General features: G+C 37.7%; 1 protein-coding gene across 2 annotated transcripts; it reads left to right on the plus strand.

Annotated features, from left to right (window-relative positions):
• Positions 1–11,255: 11,255 nt before the first annotated feature.
• On the plus strand, positions 11,256–17,181 carry ITM2A (integral membrane protein 2A). Of its 2 annotated transcripts, none has more exons than XM_037132218.2 (6): positions 11,256–11,615; positions 14,929–15,060; positions 15,317–15,514; positions 15,761–15,871; positions 16,118–16,268; positions 16,424–17,181. In XM_037132218.2, exons 1-6 carry the CDS (start codon positions 11,502–11,504, stop codon positions 16,510–16,512), a joined length of 795 nt encoding a protein of 264 aa, XP_036988113.1. In that variant the 5' UTR covers positions 11,256–11,501; the 3' UTR covers positions 16,513–17,181. The 2 variants fall into 2 exon arrangements, with proteins under 2 accessions (XP_036988113.1, XP_036988114.1); XM_037132219.2 differs by having other exon boundaries at positions 11,262–11,612.
• Positions 17,182–23,583: the final 6,402 nt, after the last annotated feature.

Consider the following 23,583-nt stretch of genomic DNA (forward strand, 5'->3'; position numbering starts at 1 on the left):
ATTTAGAAACAAAAATACAACCAGAACAGACAGAAAATTGAACTGTACCAAAGTCCAACAACAGCAAACAATTCATCCAGACCAGTAAGAGGTATGGAGTAGACAGCTGGTGGAGAGGGGTCATGGCAGGGAAAAGCAGTGGCTGCCGGACAAACCCAGGCATGCAGGACCAACCCAGGCATGCAGGCAGTGGTTGGCAGATCCCAGGCATGCAGTGGCAATGGGCAGACCCAGTGAGGGGGCAAGGCAGCTGGCTGACCATGGTCACACATTCATGCGCAGATAAACCAGGTGAAAAACCAGACAATGAGACAGACCACACAGCCCAGGGCCACAGTGCCGGGGAATAAAGCCTAAAAGCACCAATTGGAAAAACTTTCGGGGGTTGCCGTGCTGGGAGAGGCTTCCAGCCTCACAGGAGAGTTTGTGGGAGAGGCCCACAGGATCCTAGAATGTACATAAGCCCACACACCCAGAAACCAGCATCAGAAGGACCCAATTTGCTTGTGGGAAGAGGCAGAGGGGGCCGAAATCCCAGAGAGAGCAGAACAAATGCCATTGTTCCTTCTCTGACCCTGCCCCCACATACAACATCACAATTCAGCAACTGGGTTGACCAGCGCTGGTGAACACCTAAGGCTCCACCCCTCATATGTAGCAGGCACAAACAGACCAAAACATTATGGCTCAAGCAGAACAACTCAAGGCCCCAGAGCCAATACTTCTAAGGGACAAAGAGATAGCCAACCTATTAGATGCACATTTCAAAAACACTGGTGATCAGGATGCTCACAGAACTGGTTGATTTTGGACGCAAATTAGATGAAAAAGTGAAGGCTACACTAAGGGAAATGAAGGAAAGTGCACAGGGAACCAGCAATGATGGGAAGGAAACTGGGACTCAAATCAATGGAGTGGACCAGAAGGAAGAAACATCCAACCAGAAAAGAATGAAGAAAAAAGAATTCAAAAAAATGAGGAGAGGCTTAGGAACCTCCAGGACATCTTTAAACGTTCCAGCATCTGAATCATAGGGGTACCAGAAGGGGAAGAGGAAGAGCCACAAGTGGACAACTTACTTGAACAAATAATACAGGAGTACTTCCCCAAGCTGACAAAGGAAATAGACTTCCAGGAAGTCTAGGAAGCTCAGAGAGTCCCAAAGAAGGTGGACCCAAGGAGGAACACACCAAGGCACATCATCATTCCATTAGCTAAGATTAAAATGAAGAGATAATTCTAGAAGCAGCAAGAGATAAGGGGACAGTCATCTACAAAGGGGTTCCCATCAGACTGTCAGCTGGTTTCTCAAAAGAGACCGTAGAGGCAAGAAGGGGCTGGAAAGAAGTATTCCAAGTCATGAAAGGCAAGGACCTACAACCAAGATTGCTCTATCCAGCAAAGCTTTCATTTAGAATGGAAGGGCAGATAAAGCACTTCTTAGATAGATAAGGTCAAGTTCAAGGAGTTCATCATCACCAAGCCCTTATTATATAAAATGTTAAGGGGACTTATCTAAGAAAAAGAAGAAGATAAAAAATATGAACAGTGAAAGGACAGCAAACTCACAGTTACTAACAACCACACCTAAAACAAAAGCCAACTAAATGGACAGCTAGATCAGGAGCAAAGCCACAGAAATGGAGATCACATGGAGGGTCAGCAAGAGGGGAGTGAAAGGAGGAGAAGGGGGGAGAAGGTACAGAGAATAAGTAGCATAGATGGTAGGTAGAAAATAGATAGGGGGGTAAGAATAGTATGGGAAATATAGAGGCTAAAGAACTTATGACACATGGACATGAGCTAAAGGGGGAAATGTGGGGGGAGGGGATATGTAAGGTGGAAGGGAATGAAGAGGGAAAAAGACAACTGTAATGGCATAATCAATAAAATATAGTAAAAATATGGAAAACAAAGAACTCATATAACTGAATATCAAAGAAACAAACAATATGATTTTTAAATGAATAGAGAAATTGAATAGATGTTATTTCAAAGAAAACATACAGATGGCCAACAGTTATATAAAAAGACACTCAACATCACTCATCATCAGGGAAGTGCAAATTAAAAATAAATTAGACATCACATCACACCTGTTAGAATGGTAATTATCAAAAAGACAATGAGTAACAAATGTTGGAGATAATGAGAAGGAAACAGAATCCTTGTATGCTATTGGCGGCAATGTAAATTGGTGTAGCCACTGTGGAGGTTCCTCAAAAAATCAATAGAATTACCATATTACCCAAGCAGTCCCATTTATCCATGATTACCCTTAAGGAAACAAAAACACTAATTTGAAAAATATATACACCTCCATCTTCATTGAGCATTATATGCTATAACCAAGATATGGAAGCAACCTAAGTATCCATCAACAGATGAATAAAGAAAATGTGATATATAAATAAATATAACTATATGCTAGAACACTCATATATCTATATCTATATTTATATTTATATAGTGGAATGATGCTCAGCCAAAAAGAAGAATAAAATATTGCCATTTGTGACAACATGGATGAATCTTGAGGGCATTACTCTAAGCAAAATAGACACAGAAACCTCATAAATAAAGAGAATAGACTGGTGGCTTCTGGAGGTTCATGGTGATACAGGGAAGAGCTAGGTGAAGGGATTCAAAGGGTACAAATTTCCAGTTTTAAAATAAATAAATCATAAGAATGTAATGTATAGCATGGTGATTATTGTTAATCTGTATTGCATATTGCAAAGTCAATGAGTATATCTTAAAAATTCTCATCACAAGAAATAAATCTGTAACTATGTATGGTGATAAACATTAACTGGACTTATTGTGGTGATTTGTATATATTTGCAATATATACAACTATTGAATCATTATGTTGTACACATGAAATTAACAATGTTATATGTCAATTATACTTTCATGGATAAAAAATTTTTTAAATAAAGAATGAGGTGACTATTAAGAATGAACATTTATTTCCTAGAGCTACTGCTCCCATGTGGAAGCAGAATTGACTAGAAAAGAACTTCCAGCCTTTTGCCCTCATCCACCCCTATTTGCGCTTTATCATGAAAGCAGGAAGTTTCGCCTCTATGGGTAAATCTAGGAGGAGTGCATGTTTTTATTCTTGAATTTCAGAACCGTAGATTGAGTGCATTTGATCTGGTCTGGGGCAGATTTGCTCTATGGAGTATACCTGCCAGTGGTTCAATTCATTTCAAGAGGAGGGGTGTATCAACAAATCCATTTGGCCCACCAAAATCATTCACATTCTCAAGAGCTTTTTGGTTGTGAAAAATAATTGAAAGTTGATAATCTTTCAACTTGATGAATTGATTTATAGTCAATCCATGATGAGTATAAAAGTTTGTAGGATCAAACTTTTCCTACATTAAGAAATGTAAAAGTGATGTCATTTTATATTGATGAAATTTATTACTTGTCTATTACAAAAGACTAATGTCTTTAGAGAAGATAGCATCTTATATTTCTGTATTTTGTAAAGAGCACATGCTTGGGTTCATAAAAAAAGATCTCTGAATATTTGTCAATTGGTAGATGGAAGGCATTAGACAGTAAAGGCAGTATAACGCCCCCTTAATTTTCCACTTACTTGCTCCCTCTTTCTTCCGAAAGAAAAGCAGTTGTCAACAACTAACACAATCAATGAGTCTGGTTGAACATTGACTAGGTATTGGTTCAGACACATAATAGACACTGTGGAGATAGAAAGCATGAAAATTGGGTCTTTAGAAATACTATATAATATAGTAAAGAAGGTGAAACACAGTCACAAACTGTGGCATGAGACAAAAAAAGAAACAATACACAAAGATGGTGTCGTTGGAGGTCAAAGAACAGGAGAACTGTGTGCTCCAGGAAAGAACCAGGAAGGAAGTGAGACTTAATGCATGAACAGAATTTTGCTGTGATACTTATCTCCAAGGTTGTGCTTAAGACTTCCTGAGGGTGCTGTATGGTTCCAAGGTAAGGTGCACTATATATCACGCATTGTCTCATCAAGTTTTAAAAATACAGCATTCCAACTCATAGAATGACATGAGTATCAAGTGGAGTCATCTCTGAGGGAGAAAGACCATGTAGGAATCCTTAGGGGTACATGGAGAAAGGCAGTTCTGGTCCCATCTGCTTTGCTGAATAATGTTTACAATCAATTTGACTGCTTGCCTATGAACTTCAGATTCAATTCAACAATTTTATTTAGCTTTCTCTTTGTAAATGAAAAGGACTAAACACTGACAAAGATTCAAATGTGAGTTAGACCCTCATAGAGGTAAAAGATAGATATATGGAATTTACTATAAAGAAGGCACTATTTATAATAATATACCATACAAACCTACTTCATTCTTTTTTCGCATTTTAGTTTATTTTTTATTTTTTTAACTTTTTTTTTGAATTAGCAAAACTGAATCACACAATCACTGTTGGTCACTTGATTTATCCCTTAGAACTAGTTCTGCCCTTTTTCCACCAAACAAGCATGCCAAAAGAACAGACACCCTTGCACATAGAAATCACAAAAATGAAGATGATACTTGTAAGGAATAAGGAATAAGAGCAGTGTCACTGTTGTTTTATTTTATGATACAGTGTGTTAAGGAAAGAACTTTCATATAGTGTACATCATTGATACACAAAGTATAATAGATGCGCTTTGGAGAGTTCCATTAAAACTGTTTTTGGCGCTTAAGGTGGTAGTGTAATTTAGATAAAATATTCTCAAGAGAATATGCTTTTTGAAACATACACCAAGAAAACAAATTATGTGCTTAGTTGATTTGTGGGAGACTATTTTGCCTTCTTTGGATTTCCTATATAACCAATTATAGTTACCTTTACTTTGAGTTGCTAGGGAAAGATTTCTGGCTGTATGTGGGATTCAGATTTGGAATCCAAATGTTTATTATTTTTCTGACAGAGTTGTCTTTGGAAGAAATTGCTATGTAGATGGCAGAATAATACTGTGCCCACACAGTCTCATGACATTTATCATAGTATTTGATGAATATTATTGTCAATCAGTCATCATTTCCTCTTCCCATTTATCCACATTTGCAATTCTATAAGACACACATGCATTTTTCTTTTCTGTGTGTGTCTCATTGTTGTTTAATAGCAATTATTTGCATCAATTGAAAATTGATTTATTCTCAAGCTCTAAATAAACTACCAAATAATATATCAATGTCAGTGGACTAAAAGTTTCAACCCATAAAGGGTGCTGAAAGGGTGACTAAATAAGAGTATACCAGGATGGGATACTCTATAGGTGCTTTGAAAGGTTGACAGAAGTGGAGAATTAAGTATTTCAGAGTTCAGATAAATAGAATTTCTTCTTATAGCTTAACAGTAAAGGGGTCATATCATACTGTTGGAAGAAAAAAGATTCTCTTTATTTATAATAAATGTTGGTATTTGTTTAATTAGCTATTTCTATTTATAAATGCCATTATTCTAATTACACCATTGCATAAAATCTTTTAGATTATAAATCCTAATGCCAAATATAAGGGAAGAAGCCACTTATTTTGCTTTAACTGCATAAAGAAAACATAGAAGAAACCCCTTCCTTCCCAAACTATGTAGACAATATTTGTGCAGAAGATACTACTCAATATTGGTAGAGGCAACTACAAATTTCAGTTGCTGAAACAAACACATTAAAATTCTCAGAAGATAACTCCCCTAACTTGCAAGTCAAGAATATAATAGATGTATTGGTGAGAAACTTAAAAGAAACTCTCATACACTACAGTGTTCCTTTATGCAATATTTCTCTTTTGCACTAGCATAGAAACATAGCAACCACACTAGAATATAAGCAGTACTTTAGGTGGACCTTGAGTTTGGATTAGGAAAGTGTCAACCAGCATTTTCCAATCATGATCTGACTTAATTTGTTGGGATTTACTGTGCCATTGACCTGACAATAGTCTAACCTAGAGATAGAATTAGAATCTCACTTGTTGTGTATGCTCTTTTAACCTCAATATTTAGACTATGTCACCATACTTTGAAAAAATTAAAGGCTTTGTAATGGGAATGTATTAGAGTTAACCTAAAAATAGTGAAGTAAAAATAAAAAACAAAATTGCATTTTGAAAACAATCAACTTGATTCACATGCCATAAGACAATATGGGATTGTGTATTCTTTAAGACTAAACTAAGAGCAGAATATTTTGAGCCACCAACAAAACTAAACATGTGAGTAAGAAGAATATCTGGTTTAACAATCATTAATAAAAATACAAATGTCTGCGCTTTCATTGAATAGGAACATAACTCTAAAATCAAAAAAGACCTCTTAGTATCTAATCAGTAATATACAGGGTACATCACAAATAATGCCCCTTTTTATTACAAAGTCTTTTATTAAAAAATCATAAAGTATGTAGTTCTGTAACATAACAACATCACACTAAACTACACCATATGACATTTTAGATGAAATGTTCAAATTAAAACTATAAATTATTACACCCATATTATTACCCTACCATACACACTCAAGAAGGCATTACTTCTGCTGAACCCTATAATATAGAACATCTGAACTGGTGCAATGTTCTCGAAAGCACTCCTGGGCTAGACTTGAATTTCTCCTGTAGTGCTCAGGACTGGAACTTTTTGTAAAGTTTGATAACATAAGAAATGCTCAGGTATCAACTCATAACTGTATTTTAAAAATCCCCCAGATATTCTGCAACAAGATAAGAACTCTTACACAATTTAGAAAAGGTGCTTTGAAAGTACAAATAATCTCAGTAGATTTTTAAGTTTCCCCAAATGACAAAAAAGTGATTTTTATAAATCAGAGTGAGGTAAAACTTCCTCTTAATCTTGAAGATAAGCCCACATTACTGTGGAATTCTATTCCTATATTTAAGAAAATGTTGCATCCTCCTATTATCATAGCTTACTAGCCTATAAGGAAAACCTTCAATGGAGTCAAGAAGCAATATCTATTCCAGAAAGTGAGTTGTTCTCTATCACTTTGTGTGAGGAACCCTATTTATGCTCCCAGGGCTGAATCGCATATGCATGGAAATAGTGGATATAGAAAATGGCCTGGCTCTTTAAAGATTAAAACCAAACTCCTGGAATTATACCAGAAGCAGATGGCTGGCCAGTTTGCCCTGTCTGCTTCTCTGCCGATAAAAGTTACTGCACAACTCAATGGAAACATGCTTTAAGATGAGTAGCTTATAGCCAGCAAAGTTTTAAAAGGGTGTCAAGTGTTTTTGGTCCTGAGCGAAATCCTGGGAAGGAATCTGAAATATATGTAGGGAATCATGCTTCATTTTCCTTGAAAATATGCTGATTACTTTCCTTGCTTTCAAGACATCCCCCTTCTTGATTTTCCCATTTCTTTTAGTAGCAGCCAGGCAAAATATGGGTTAAGAGCATAAACACTAGAGTCAGACCATCTGGGTTAGAATTTGATCTTGGGCAAATCATCTAACCAGTGGAAAATTAAGTTTCTTCATCAATAAAACGAGGGAAATAATCATACCTCACGTGGTGGCAGTAAAGATTAAATGACATAATCAATTTATTCAGGTTAGCACAGGAATCTAGCTTATTATGTGTTCGACAAAGGTTTAATATTGTTATCAAGGGCATCATCATTTTATTAATCTTACAAGTTATTCAAAACAGAATTTTTTCTAATTTTTCTTCTCCATATGAGTTATTACTACACCAGATCTTATAAAGATTTGGCTCCAAACTATCTCTGGAATATGTCTCTTTATTTTAGATATTGAAATCATCAATGTATTCTACCACCTCTCAAGTGGAATATGGAAGTACCTCCTAACTGGCTTCCCAATCCAACTTGCTGTCATACTAACCTTTTTAAATAGGATGCTGGATCTGAAGCCATTGTAGGTGAGCTAGGAATTTAAACATGCTTAGTATCATTGGGTGTGGGTGGAACTACTCTGCTGCTTTGCAAAATTGTTACATCCCGCTTCACAATACAAGACCAGTGTTCCCTCTACAAAAATTGCAGTGGTGATATGCTATGTAAGGGCAAAGTTGTGTCTGCTTTGCTCACTACTGTATTCCCATGACTAATGACAGCACAAGGCAAGCAGTAGATCCTCAGTAAATATCTGATGAATAAATAAATGATTTAATGAATGACTGGTATCAGAGATGCCACTAATAACGTTATTCTTGTGTGATTAGTTTTTGGTAATTTTAGATTATCAAAAAGAATTTACATCATTGCTTGGCATTCAATTGTATGCCATGTTCCATTTATCCCAAGTTGTGATAATTTAGTCTTCATCTGGCTTGTGAGAATAGGGAAGTGGTCATTTGTAAACTTGAATGGTGAGCATTCAGACATGATCAACACTGTGAGCTGAAATTAGCATGACAACCAGACCGCACAGTTTCCAAATACAAGAAAGTGAGAGACATTGATTCTAAGAAACAAGAATTTGTTGCTGGGGCCCTGGCTGGTGTAGCTCAGTGGATTGAGTGCGGGCTGCAAACCCAAGTGTCGTGGGTTCAATTCCCAGTCAGGGTACATGCCTATGTTGTGGACCAGGTCCCCGGGGGGGCCACGTGAGAGGCAAGCACACATTGATATTTCTCCCTCCCTTCCCCTCTCTCTAAAAATAAATAAATAAAATCTTTAAAAGAAAAGAATTTGTTACTGGGAAAGAGAGAGTACAAGGAAGAGTTTAGCCAATGAGAATCATGTTTTAGTGGATGGAAGTATGTCCATTACTAGTTTCAGCCCAATAAGCAAGTAGCAGATTATATTTTTAAATTAAAAAAAAAACACTTGGGAACTATTTGCTCTTCCTGAAATGGACATTAACAATGGGCTACTTTATGATTCTAATACAGTATTACTTATTTATATTGAGAGAGTACCAGCCATAACTGCTAACTTATGTCCTGCATCATACATGTCCAATGGCAGCAAAGACAGTGTGGTATTGGTGATATTCCTAGAAGATGACATGGCATAAGCAAACAGGCAATGGCCATATTTTTTCAGAATCCAACGGAGAAGTTAGATGTCAATTGGTGTAACTATTCTTAGAAGTCTGACTTCAAATGTTTGGACTTAAGTGGCTCTAGAAGCTAAAAAATAATTGAAGAATTAAAAAAATAGATTGTCCTTATAACCTTAAAGCATGGGTATGTTACAGACTAAAATAAGAATCCTAGTGTACCAACCATTTCACTCTCCTATAACTTCATAATTGAAAAGATATATCCTCCTCCATTACCATAAATGATCCTCACAGCAACAGGATGAAAATATTTTACCATTAGCCATGGCCAAGTGGTTCCGTTGGTTGCAGCATCATCTCGTGAACCAAAAGGTTGTGGGTTCAATTCCCGGTCAGGGAACATACTTGGGTTGAGGGTTTAATCCCAGGTTGCAGCAATCTCTCTCTCTCTCTCTCTCCCCCTCTCTCTTTCATCAGTGAAACACATCCTGCAGTAAGGATTTTAAAAAATACTGGACTATTTTACTGAGGAAGAAACTAAAGTTCAAGGAGATGAGGTGACTTGCTCAATGTCACATACACAGCAATTAATCATATAGTCCTTGATTGTTACCAGAGTTTTAGGTCTATCTTAAAAATGGATATAATCCCTGCCCTTCTGTCTGACCACATTTTAGGGAAGACACACTAAAATATGACATTACTACCCCAACTGGCACCTTGCATTTGGTAGGTGAATGTATAAGAGAAACAGTTTGTTCAGCCATCTGTGTGATGGGATAACAGGGCCAGACTAATACAGACTCGAAAGTGACATGTCACAAAGGTGATTAAAAACAGAAGGTACCTGTAATGAGAAACATCCTAGGATGTTGAGATTTCCTCAGCTTACACTAAAGGTTTCCTGATAAATGTTAAATATAATGAGCAGATTTGAACAAAGAATATGTGAAAGAACATAAGATGCCAATATTTTTAAGCAAACTCAAATCTCTGGCCATATGTAAAGCACAGGCTCCCCACTCTTCCCCTCCATCTACCTTTTCATCTGTGGCCTATCCAAGAAAATGAGGACTGTCTTCACAAAGCTCCCACAGTGGAAACAGGTCACAGACTTCAGGGTAGCCTCAGTGGGAATACCTCCAACCTGGCATTTCTTGGACAGTTGGGTGGTGACTCTGATATTCAAGTCCCTTTAGTAAGTATATAAGTAGATGTGGGATTCTCTAGCACAAGGTAGATCCTTTTTTTTTTTCTTTCCTTTTTTGCTGAGTATTACTGCTTTTGCACAACAGACCACTCTCCTGTCTTTGGCAGCAGGACTATTTATAAACTCTTTAACGCTACCAGCCCCAGTCATCAACCTCCAAAGCATGAATTTTATGGGGTGAGGTTCTCTATCAGTGTCACCAACCAGTAAGAATGCATTGAGAAGAAATAGCATGATTACACTGGCTGTACTACACTGGCTGTAAATGTTCCAATAATGATTTATAACTCAGCTCTTTGAGATTATTGTTTCTTTCCCACCAGAGTTGGGTTAGCATCTAGCTGAATTCTGTATCCTCCATGCACACTTCCACCTCCCTAAACACATAGGTACATTCATACTCCTGCTTTTTTTCCTGCAGATTTCACAGCTGGTGGCTGAAGAGAAACAAGCTCTGGGCTGAATTCTTTCTTTGGTTTCCCTGACCAGAAAGAGTGAAAAGATCTGGATTATTTCAGGGACTTAATGTGAGTTTTCCATCATCCTCTGTGTCTCATAATGTCTTGTCTGCAAATGGGAAGTGGAAGAGGCATGAGCCCTATATTTATGATTTATCATAGCTCTAGTTTGGGAAATTAAAATCACAAAACACCAAGAAAGAAAAAAATTAAGAGAAGGAACCAAGTAACTATAAACAGGCTTCTGTGTGTTCTTTAAAGGGAAGTTATTATTATAAAGAAACAGAACAGTCATAGAACTGTGCTGTTCAGACCTGGGTGGGAGCAGAGTTGAGGAAGCTTGGGTTTCCGCCAAGTTAAAGTTCCCGGCCCCGTGGGGGGCCAGGGCCAAGTTTGAGAAAACAGAATCAAGGGTTAGGGGCTATTGTAACCTGCACAGAAGCAGAAAGACATGACAAGCAGGGTTCCTTCCTGTCTTGTTCTTATCTGAGGGTGCAGACGGTGGGTGTGAGCATGCCTGGAGTGCAGGTGAGGCATGCTCAGCCCCAGCGGGACAAGGGCTCTCCTCTTGCCTCACTCACAACCCCCACTCCCATCCCAGCACTTGGACCCCCTCCGGCTCCTCCCTCAGCCCCTCCCTGGGACCGCCCACGGTCTCCCACCCAGCTTGGGAGTGCGTCATAAGTATCCCCAGACTTGGACTTGCGGCAGCAGAAGGCAGAGAAGGGAGAAAGTAGGTGCCGCTAGGTCTAGCGCGATCTTCTCCACTTCCAACCTGCAGCCCAGGACGCTGATTCGAGCCGCGCCTTACCGCGCAGCCCGAAGATTCACCATGGTGAAAATCGCCTTCAACACACCTACCGCGGTGCAGAAAGAGGAGGCACGGCAAGACGTGGAGGCCCTTGTAAGCCGCACAGTCAGAGCTCAGATCCTGACCGGCAAGGTAGCGGTCCCCACTCCACTCCTGATTGCCTGCTAGGGTGGGGAAGATGGGAAAGGGGTGGTTTTGGGGGGAAGAAAGTGGAAAAGTGATAAGAGGACAAAATGAAAGTTGCTCCTATGTTCCTGAGCCGTCCCCTCAGTGCTTTCCCTCAGTTTGATCTGTCTAGTCGCTCCACCTTCCGCTTGCCCTGCCCCACGCCCCTTAGCATCCCGGCACTTTGTGCCACGTTCTGTCGGTTCTAGCCCACGCTGTACATCTAAGGGCCACGTTGGAGCGAGTTTAACGAGAATCTCTGGGACACAATGTCCCTTGGAAACTTGTACGCAGCAACTGGGGATCAATGCCATGCACACCGCCCAGTCCCTAGCTCCAGGGGCCCACACAGCCTCCATAGGGGCGGAGCTGACACTCAGGGCAAGAGATTTAATTCTTCTTTCTTTCCTTTGACATGTATGAAGTTCTGTGTGTCTGTCTTTCTAAGAGTCATGAGTGTTTGTATGGGTACAATGGGGTAGGCGAAAGGCCACTATGACTGGAAGCGATATGGGTTAGGATAATATGTGTTTGTGACTGCCTGTGTATATTTTCAGTTTCTCCTTGGTGATAAACATTCTGTGAAGAAGCTGTCAAAATTGAGGTTGCTCTTAGAATTCGGGATGTTCACAGTATCCTCATACTGCAAGATTATTTTTACATTTCCGAAGTGGAATTTCCTAAAGAAAACACTCTTATGTAAAAAAGAAATTTAGTTTTTTTAAATATATATTTCTTCTTTCAGTGCTTCCGTTTTTAGCGAAATCCCCTCTAGCCCTCCTCCTCCATAGAGAAAGCTGTCGCACATCCAACTTTGTAATTTAAGCTTCTGCCATTGCCAGGAACTGGGGGAATCCACCCCCCCCCCAATGTTAGCCATTATTTATTTAGTTGACTTTCTAGTTCTTTGAAAAATCTAATATGTTTTAAGTCTTTGTAAACTATTCCTCATTTTCCTCAGTAAAATCTCAATGTTAAAAGGTATAATCGTGTTTTATTCTTGTTCTATAAAAATCTGCAGTGTTGTACTCTGTAGATCTGCCCTAACTTGTTTTTGCCATAAAGTTTTAATTTTTGTGTTCACAGTTGAGATTTGAAAAGTATATTGACTGAATCCAGAACCCATGTTTTAAAACTGATTATGCATACAACTTGAAATGCTAGTGTGCTTATGAAGAATTTTTATCATAAAAACTTTCAATATTTAACCAATCAAACTAGCTTTTGTGTATTTGACATTTCAGAACTCAAAAGTTGCACCCCCTTGCATTGTTGAGGTTTTGATTAAATGGCAGGTCAAATATGTAATTGTCTTACTTACTTTGTAAGTACAACATGGCCAGATTTTGGGGAGGTGTAATTAGACTTCAGTAGTTAAATATAGCCACACAATAATCTCTTTTTTCCCTCACCACCAAAAACTTCATGACTTGTAGTTGGATTCAGTTAATATGGAAGTAATACTTCTGCCTAGTCTGTGGTATGATGAATAAACAAAAATGAACATTTGCACTATGACTATATTTCTTTGTTAGGTGTTTGAGAAGCTCTCACTATAAAACACTGATTTAATATTTGACAAATTATATTGTGATCAGCTTATCAGGCATTGAGCACAACAGAATAGTAGGTCAACAGTTATGTACAATGACTTTAAGATGAGAGAAATTAGGGTGACAGACCATACCACCTTGAAGCACTACAAATTTAAATGAAAAAAATCTTTATTTCTAGTATGGTGGAAAGTTTTATGAATTTGAGACTCTAATACTTAGACTGCTTGAGGAGAAATAAAATTGCAGCTCAAATTGCTCTTTTCCTATCTCAGTGAGGAGAAAAGAGGGAATTATTTTCTCTGAGATTTTCAAATTAAGTCATTTTGTTACTTATACATAAGTCACTTCATCTTTCTAGATCTCAATTTAATCATCTAAAATATAATTTCTAAGCCTCTAGCTCTACATTACAATGATTTACAATAATAATATATAGCTCTGTCATCATAATGTTAACATTAGGTTAGATTTTTAATAAAAGTAATTTAAAATTTCTGAAAACTATTGGGACAAGGAGAAGCTTTCAAGGTTTATAAAGTATTAATGGAGGGTTTGACTTTAAGCAAATTTAGCTAAGAAAATGTGGATACCAAATTTCTTTGAATTTTAAAGAAAACCCATTTTTTGACAAACCAGTTATCAAATGATTGCCTCTCCTTAGAATCCATGCATTTATTTTCACCATTAATGGAAGATTAATTAGGCCCCACAAATATTATAGTAGTTGTCATGGAATATAGCTTATAGCCCTAAAAACTAAAACAATTCTATTTACATACCAGTCTGCATGATTTAGCCTGATTGCCAGGGACTAGATTTGTTGATTTTGTTTATTCTACCCTTGAGTAATAACACTGTTTAGGGTATATTGTGATATTTAAGAATGGGGTTGGAGGACTCCTTGGTCCACTGCCTGAGGAGAGGTACAGAGTTTATCAGTTACTTCTTTGCTCTGGTTCTTTCTTGTTCCAATTCTTAAACAAATAATGAATTTAACAGAATTTTACAGTCACTATTACACACAACTTTTGTGTCTCGCTATACCAAATGCTATATTTTAAAATAGAGTATTTTGCCCAGAGCATGGAAAACATTGTTTCATTCATGCAATGTACAGCTATAAAACACTGAGTGATATTAGGAGGCATACTTTCTCATTAAAATTAGGAACATTATGAACTGTTTCTTACCTTCAATATTTTAAAATCTAAAACAGGGGCCAATGGCATATACCTGCCTTATAGAACTCTCCCTATAAATACTTAATTTAAAAAAACAGATTCCTGAAAATCAGTTAATAGATCAAAGGATATTAATTTACATTTAAGTTGGCAAACAAGTTGATTTACAAAAAATAATAAAGAAGCATAAATTGTATGCCAGAAAGTTAGTGATTACATCATTGTACAATTCCCAAAAGTAATGACTTCCATTTATTTAAAGAGGATAACATTGCACAAAGGAATAGTTATTTCAGCTGATTCTAGAAGTATTTTGAAATAAGTTAATATTTATATTTGGGTTTGGAAATGCCAGGAAGAAAATAAATATAATTAGAGATGTTCATATGTATTAAACATCAGAAAATGTCTTGAAATGATTTTAGGCTAAGATGACATCTTTTAAAAGTATCTTGGATTCCAAGAGAGGTAAACTGTACAAAATATCAACTATGTATCTAAAAGTATAATCTGCTTTTTGTTTTTCTTTCACTTTTTAATAAATAGGAACTCCGAGTTGCTACCCAGGAAAAAGATGGCTCCTCTGGGAGATGCATGCTTACTCTCTTGGGCCTTTCATTCATCTTGGCAGGACTTATTGTTGGTGGAGCCTGCATTTACAAGTATTTCATGCCAAAGGTAATAATAATTACAATTCTTATCACTTGGATTCCTAATTGCTATACATTTAGCAGCAACCTAAATAATTCTGTGTTCCTTACCAGAGAAATGAAGTTTTAGGGAAAGACTTCAAATTACCTTCAGTTTATTAAATTGTAATCAACAGTCTTCACCTTGTCAAATATTACAATAAATTCATATTGGCATGAGAAATGATGCAGATGTCATGGTGGTGAATATTAAAAGGTTTTAATTCTTCCTTTTTGTCTTTTAGAGTACCATCTATCGTGGAGAAATGTGCTTTTTTGATTCTGAGGACCCAGCAAATTCCCTTCAAGGGGGAGAGCCCTACTTCCTGCCTGTGACTGAGGAGGCTGACATTAGAGAGGATGACAACATCGCCATCATTGATGTGCCTGTCCCCAGTTTCTCGGATAGTGACCCTGCGGCAATTATTCATGACTTTGAAAAGGTGAGTTTCTCATTCCTATAGGTATTTGTGATCATTCTATTTTTCTTAATTCATTGATAAATATTAAATTTGTTCATAACTGCACATCTTCATCTTTTTTTACAACAAAGCATTGTTTGTTCTTTTGTTACTAAAATACAATAGTTAATTTTGAACAGATATAGCTGCCTATTCTAATGGCATTTGGAAAATCTGCAGCATTGATACTTTCTACATTAATTATACCTTTTTCCCACTCCCTAACAGGGCATGACTGCTTACCTGGACTTGCTGCTGGGGAACTGCTATCTGATGCCTCTCAATACCTCCATTGTTATGCCTCCAAAAAATCTGGTGGAGCTGTTTGGCAAACTGGCGGTACGTATTTTGGATGTCAAATTTTAGTATAAGCATTTCCAGATAATTTTGCTTCCTCATTTAAAAAAATAAAATTTTGAGCCAAAACATTCAATTTCATTTAAATAATTTTCAAATAAAAAATACACTCCGAACCTAAAACTTCTGTAAAATAGTTTATTTCAAAAAGTATATCTGCTATTGATAGGATTTAAATAGCGATTTAAAGAATTTCTCATTTCAGTCTTTATTTTTTTTAATTTTTAGAGTGGCAAATACCTGCCTCACACTTATGTGGTTCGTGAAGATCTGGTTGCTGTGGAGGAGATTCGTGATGTTAGTAACCTTGGCATCTTTATTTACCAACTTTGCAACAATCGCAAATCCTTCCGCCTTCGTCGAAGAGACCTCTTGCTGGGTAGGCAATTTATTCCTTCTTTCACCCTGTGTTATTGAGACACTGAAGGAGAGTGCAGGTGGATTGTGGGGGGAAAGTGGAGAGCAAATCTACAGGTATTTGCAGTTAACACACAAAAATTAAACAGCCACTTTTCGGTGTGCCTTTTCTCACAGGTTTCAACAAACGTGCCATTGATAAGTGCTGGAAGATTAGACATTTCCCCAATGAATTTATTGTTGAGACCAAGATCTGTCAAGAGTGAGAAGCAACAGAAAAAGAGAATTCTTTGTAATGAGAAGTCAAAGATTTACAATATGACTTCAACATTACATTGTATGGGATACAAAAGATATTTACTCATGCATTTACTCTATTCCTTATACTAAAATAAAGGGGGGATAACCCTACTAACCACTGCAAGCTCTTGTCAATTTTTAGTGTAATTGACATTGCTTGTTTGAAACTGAAATTAAATAATTCTTACATTTTTCTTATGAATTTATAGGGTTTAGTTTTCTGAAAGCAGCATGAATATGTCACCTAACATTCTGACAATAAATTCCATCCTTTGTGTTCTTTGTTAAGTAAGATCGTCACTCATTCACAAGGGAGAGCATGTTTTAAATTTAAATATTTAAATATGTTTTTGACCTTTTTCTGTAAAGCATGTCAAATCTGTTATCATTGTTAAGTTTCAAAAATTGTGGCAACTTCCCTGAATTTAAAAGTTACATCTTTGCATTTCTTCTTGGCTCTCAGTAATGAGTATGACTTATATGTGAAAATTTTTATAAAGAAGTCATTTTCACTAATGCAGTTATTCTTTATCTCTGATATCTGTATTGTGAAATCCACAAAACTGTAGAAGTGCTAAATGCTGTAAGGAATTTAGGTTGTATGAATTCTACAACCCTATAATAAATTTTACCACAAATAACCATTGTCTCTCACTTTCAGTATACTTAGTATGAACAATTAGCATTACTCATTTAGCTTTGGTGTACCTGCAATAGATCTAAAATTATTAGCTTAACTGTTCTCTTGCTTCTACCTTTACCATTTATGAATTATAAAATCATATATATTTTACTTCTCTTTTGATATTATATCAAGTACTCTTTTGTAGATACCCCATAATTAGCATATATATGTAAATTCAGCTATTTTTAAGAGCCCCAAGACCATAGCAATTTCAAACTTTTGGGGGGATCAAAACATTTTATTGAGGGTCGAAGTGCTTAGAGAACAAGATCCAATGTCCTTAGCCTGGCCAGGAACTCCCCAGCTTCACCACCACCAAAAGCTCAAACTTCTTAATACATGTTTCTTTTTCGTAAAAAAAATAATGATATACACCTATGATAGGTCACTAAGAAATAACTTTGAACATGATGTTGATGACTTCTAATAACTTCACATGCTGTGATCATTACTTATTTAAGAGTATAAATTTCATGCAAAGGGACTAATACTTTATACTCTTTCTCTTGTGTTAGGTTAAAAATTATTCCTGATATCATTGACCACTTGCTAGTTGTGACTACTGATTAATTTCAGTAACCAACACTTGTACCCAGTCAAACCCATAGTCCTAAATGCTTTTTTTCCAGAAAAGAAAATATATTAACTACATTTTTATAATTATTTCTTTTTAATTTTTTAAATTTTAAATTAGTTTCTATACAATATTATTTTGTATTAGTTTTAGTTATACAGCATAGTAGTTAATAACCATGTACATTACAAAGTGATCTCCCAATATTACCAGTATCCAATTGGCACTATACACAGTTATTGCAATATTATCAACTATATTTCCTACGCTGTACTTTACATTCCATGACTATTTTATAACTGCCAATCTGTGCTTCTCAAGCCCTTCACATTTTTCATCCAGTCTCCCAATCCTTCCCCTCTGGCAACCATCAGTCAGTTCTACGTACCTATGAGTCTGCTTCTGTTTTGTTTGTTCATTTATATTCTTTTTTAGATACCACATATAAGTGAAATCATGTGTTATTTGCCTTTCTCTGCCTATTTCACTTACCATAATAACCTCTAGGTCTATCCATGTTGTTTCAAATGGTAAGGTTTCATACTTTTTTATGGTTGAATAATATTCCACTGTATATATGTACCACACATTTTTTATGCATTCATCTACTGATGGGCACTTAGGTTGCATCTATAACTCAGCTATTGTAGATAATGCTGCACTGAACATAGGGGTGAATATATTCCATTAACCACATATTTAACTTTACGATTTTAGAAATAATATAATAACACAAACCTTAAAAATGAGAAAAAGACTTCCAGCCAAGATGGAGGTGTAGGTAGATACACTGTGCCTCCTCGCACAACAAAAGAAGGACAAAAAAAATTTTAAATAAACAGAACTACCAGAACATCGAACTGTATGGAAGTCCAACAACCAAGGAGTTAAAGAAGAAACATTCATTCATCCAGACTGGTAGGAGGGGTGGAGATGGATAACCGGGGCAAAAAGGACTCACTGCCACTCAAGATGGCAGCTGGAGGACAAAAGTGGGCGGTGCCTGGCAGAGTGGGCAGTCCCACATTTGCATGCAGATAAACTGGGAGGAACAACAGGGGAGTGAGACAGACCAAACAACCCAGGGTTCCAGTGTGGGGAAATAAAGCCTCAAAACCTCTGATGGAAAAAAAAAAAACCGTGGGTGTTACAGTGGCAGGAGAAACTCCCAGCCTCACATGAGAGTTCACAGAAAACATTCACAGGGTCCTAGAACTTACACAAACCCACCCACCCAGGTCTGCACCAGAAGGGCCCACTTTGCTTGTGCATACTGGAGGAAGTGACTGAAAGCTGGCTGAGAGTAGAGAAAGCAGCATTATTCCCTCTCAGACCCTTCCCCCACATACAGTGCCACAACACACTATGGTGCGTTGCCCTGCCCTGGTGAACACTTAAGGCTCTGCCCCTTAGTACGTGACAGGTGCATGGAGACAAAAAAAATTAGCACAAATGAAGGAACAGATCAAAGCTCCAGAAAAAATACAACTAAATGATAAAGAGATAGCCAACCTATCAGATGCAGAGTTCAAAGAACTGGTAATCAGGATGCTCACAGAATTGAGTATGGTCACAAAATTAAGGAAAAAGTGAAGGCTAAGTGAATTAAAGGAAAATGTACAGGGAGACAACACTGAGGGGGAGGAAACTAGGACTCAAATCAATGCTTTGGAACAAAAGGAAGAAATAAACATTCAACCAGAACTGAATGAAGAAACAAGAATTCAAAAAATGAGGAGAGGGTTAAGGACCTCTGGGACAACTTTAAATGTACCATCATCTAAATCATAGGGGTGGGAGACTTCCGCCAAGATGGAGGCATAGGTGGATGTGCCGTGCCTTCTCACACAACCAAGTTTAGAGACAACTAAATATTAGCATCACAAAACACAACCAGAACACGGAAAACTGAACTTTTCGGAAGTCCGCTAACAACAAATTCTTCAGCCTAACCGGTAAGGGGCAAAACCAGCAGCTGGTGAAGATGGGTTGTACAGGAGGACTCGGTCAGATGGACTCAGGCGCGTGAAATCCAGATGCGCGGAATCCAGGCGCGCGGAATCCAGGCGCAGGGTTGGACCTAGTGAGTGACCCAGCAAGCGACCGAGAGAGCGACCAGGCAAGCGACCGCGGGGGAGATAGCGGGGGAGCGGGGCTGCGTGTTGACTGTGGTCATGCATTTGTCTGCGGGTGGACAGGCGAGGGAGTGGATGGTGGGACCAGACCCGGCGGGTCCTCGCAGCAAGCGGCTGTGGAGGGCACCGCCATTTCCCTGCTCTGATCCCACCTCCACATGCAGCGTCATAACCCAGCGATTCTGAGTGGCCCGGCCCAAGTGAACCACCTAAGGCGCTGCTCCTTACCCAGCTGTGAGAAACAGCAGAGGGAGGTCGCCATTTCCCCGCTCACGCCCCCACATACAGCGTCACAACCCAGCTCCTGGGAGTCCAAGGCGCCGTTTCTCACACTTAAAGGGCGCAAACAGACCAAATATGGCACAAGAAGATCTCAAAGCCCCGGGGCCTATAGATCTACGTGATGAAGAAATAGCAAAACTCTCAGACACACAGTTTAAAACACTGGTGATCAGGATCCTCACAGAACTGGTTGATTATAGCCACAAATTAGACAAATATATGAAGGCGAAACTAATTGAAATGAATGGAATTGCACAGGACACCAATAGCAATGAAAAGGAAACTGGGACTCAAATCAATGGAGTGGACCAGAAGAAAGCAAATAATGGCCAAACAGAAAAGAGTCAAGAAGCAAGAATTCAAAGAAATGAGGAGAGTCTAAGGAACCTCCAGGATCTTTAAACGCTCCAACATCCGAATTATAGGGGTACCAGAAGGGGGAAAGGAACAGCCACCAGTGGAAAACTTATTTGAACAAATAATAAAGGAGAATTTCCCCAATCTGGCAAAGGAAATAGACTTCCAGGAAATCCAGGAAGCTCAGAGAGTCCCAAAGAAGTTGGACCCAAGAAGGAACACACCAAGGCACATCATCATTACATTAGCCAAGATTCAAATGAAGGAGAGAATCCTAGAAGCAGCAAGAGCTAAGGGGACAGTCACCTACAAAGGAGTCCCCATCAGACTGTCAGCGGATTTCTCAAAAGAGACCTTACAGGCAAGAAGGGGCTGGAAAGAGGTATTCCAAGTCATGAAATCTAAAGACCTACAACCAAGATTGCTTTATCCAGCAAAACTTTCATTTAGAATGGAAGGACAGATAAAGTGCTTCTCATATAAGGTCAAGTTCAAGGAGTTCATCAATACCAAGCCCTTATTATATGAAATGTTAAAGGGACTTATCTAAGAAAAAAAGTTAAAGAAACATGAACAGTGAAAGGACAGAAAACTCACAGTTATTAACAACCACACCTAAAATGAAAGCAAAGTAAAAGGACAGCTAGATCAGGAGTGGAAACATAGAAATGAAGATCTCAAGGAGGGTTAGCAACAGGGGAGTGGGAGGAGGAGAAGGGGGGAGAAGGTACAGAAAATAAGTAGCATAGACAGTAGATAGAAAATAGATGGGGGGCAAGAATAGCATGGGAAATATAGAATCTAAAGGACTTGAGACACATGGTCATAAACTAAAGGGGGGATAATGGTGGGGATGGGGGGTAGGGTGGAGGGGAATGAAAGGGGGAATAGAACAACTGTAACAGCATAATCAATAAAAAAATTTTTTTTAAATAAAAATAAATAAATCATAGGGGTGCCAGGAGGAGAAGAACAAGAGCAAGAAGTTGAAAACGTATTTAAAAAAAAAAAAACAATGAAAGAGAACGCCCCCAATCTGGCAAAGAAAATAGACATCCAGGAAGTCCAGGAAGCTCAGAGAGTCCCAAAGAAGTTAGTTGCACCCAAAGAAGCACACACCAAGGCACATGATAATTACATTACCCAAGATGAAAGATAAAGAGAGAATCTTAAAAGCAGCAAGAGGAAAGGAGAGAGTTAACTACAAAGGAGTAATCATAAGACTATCAGCTGGTTTCTCAAAAGAAACCTTATAGGCAAGAAGGTGCTGGAAAGAAGTATTCCAAGTCATGAAATCGAAAGACCTACATCCAAGATTGCTCTATCTAGCAAAGTTATCATTTAGAATGGAAGGGCAGATAAAGTACTTCCCAGATAAGTTCAAGTTAAAGGAGTTCATCATCACCAAACCCTTATTATATGAAATGTTAAAGGGACTTGTTTAAGAAAAAGAAAAGGATCTAAAACTATGCACAGTAAAATGACAACAAACTCACAACTATCAACAGCGAAACCTAAGACAACAAAAATAAAAACAAACTAAGCAAACTAGAACAGGAACAGGATCACAGAAATGGAGATCATGTGGAGGGTTATCAGTGGGGAGGGAGGTAATGAGAGAGAAGGTACAGAGAACAAGTAGCATAAATGGTAGGTAGAAAATAGAGAGGGGGAGGTTAAGAATAGTATAGGAAATGTAGAAGCCAAAAAACTTACATGTATGACCCATGGACATAAACTAGGAGGGGAGAATGCAGGTGAGAGGGGGTCCAAGGTAGAGGGGAATTAAGGGGGGAAGATGGGACAACTAATAGCATAATTAATAAAATATATTTTTAATGAGAAAAGATTCTATGATTAGAAAACAATAATAGCTGAGTGAAAAAACAATAAAAATAACAGTACCTGAAAAATTCAAGAACTGATTCTTCATAAAGAATGAGAATATTTAGAAGGAATTTAATAAGATTAGATATACATTTCTTATTTTGAATTATGTATAAAAAGTAAGAAACTAGAGATATAGTTCTTACAAGTTTATCTTAAGTAGTCACCATCATGGATAATGGTGAAACCAAAGAAAGGAAGCTGGATATTGCACTATTCAATGTTGTTTTAGACATTACAGCCAATGTAATAATATGAAACAAATAATAAGTATCACTTTTTAAGGAAGGGGAGTGAAATTATGTTTATTGCCATAAGTTTTATATAAAACACAAATGGATTAATTGAAAACTTTAAAAATCAGTAAGAAGATTTGGTATAATATAAACAAAACCCAATGATTTTTCTTTATGTCACAAACAAGCAATTAAAAAGTTATTGCAAAAGAACCTATGTACCACAATGTTCATAGCAGCACAATTTACAGTAGCCAAGAGTTGGAAGCAACCTAGGTGCCCATCAGTAAATGAATGGATCGAAAAATGTGGTACATATACACAATGGAATTCTATGTAGCAGAGAGAAAGAAGGAGCTACTACCTTTTGCAACAACATGGGTGGAACTGGAAAGCATTATGCTGAGTGAAATAGGCCAGGTGCTGAAAGACAAATACCATATGATCTCACCTTTAACAGGAAGCTAAACAACAAAACAAACAAGCAAGCAGAAAAAAAAAAAACCAAAGACACTGAAATAGAGAACAAGGGGACAGTGACCAGAGGGGAGAGGGAAGGGAAGTTAAGGGGAAAAAGGGGGAGGGATTTGGAGGAACAAATAGGAAGGACAAAGGGATGAGAACTAAGGGGGGTGGAAATGGGAGGGAGGTGGGGAGCAATGGGCGGGGGAGGCTGGGATGGAAGAAATAGACAAAAAAAAACTGTACTTGAAAAATAACTAAATAAAATTAATTAAAAATTTTAAAAAAGTTATTGCAGGTAAAACAAGTATTCTACTAGTGGAAGCAGAATTATAAGAGTTGAGTAAATGGAGTGGGAAGAAAGATCATTACAAATAGATAAATAATTCACCAATTAAATTTATTGGTTTAACCCCTTC

Source organism: Artibeus jamaicensis, unplaced genomic scaffold (assembly GCF_021234435.1).
Source record: "Artibeus jamaicensis isolate MK-2021 breed Jamaican fruit bat unplaced genomic scaffold, CSHL_Jam_final contig_241, whole genome shotgun sequence".
Taxonomy (NCBI): domain Eukaryota; kingdom Metazoa; phylum Chordata; class Mammalia; order Chiroptera; family Phyllostomidae; genus Artibeus; species Artibeus jamaicensis.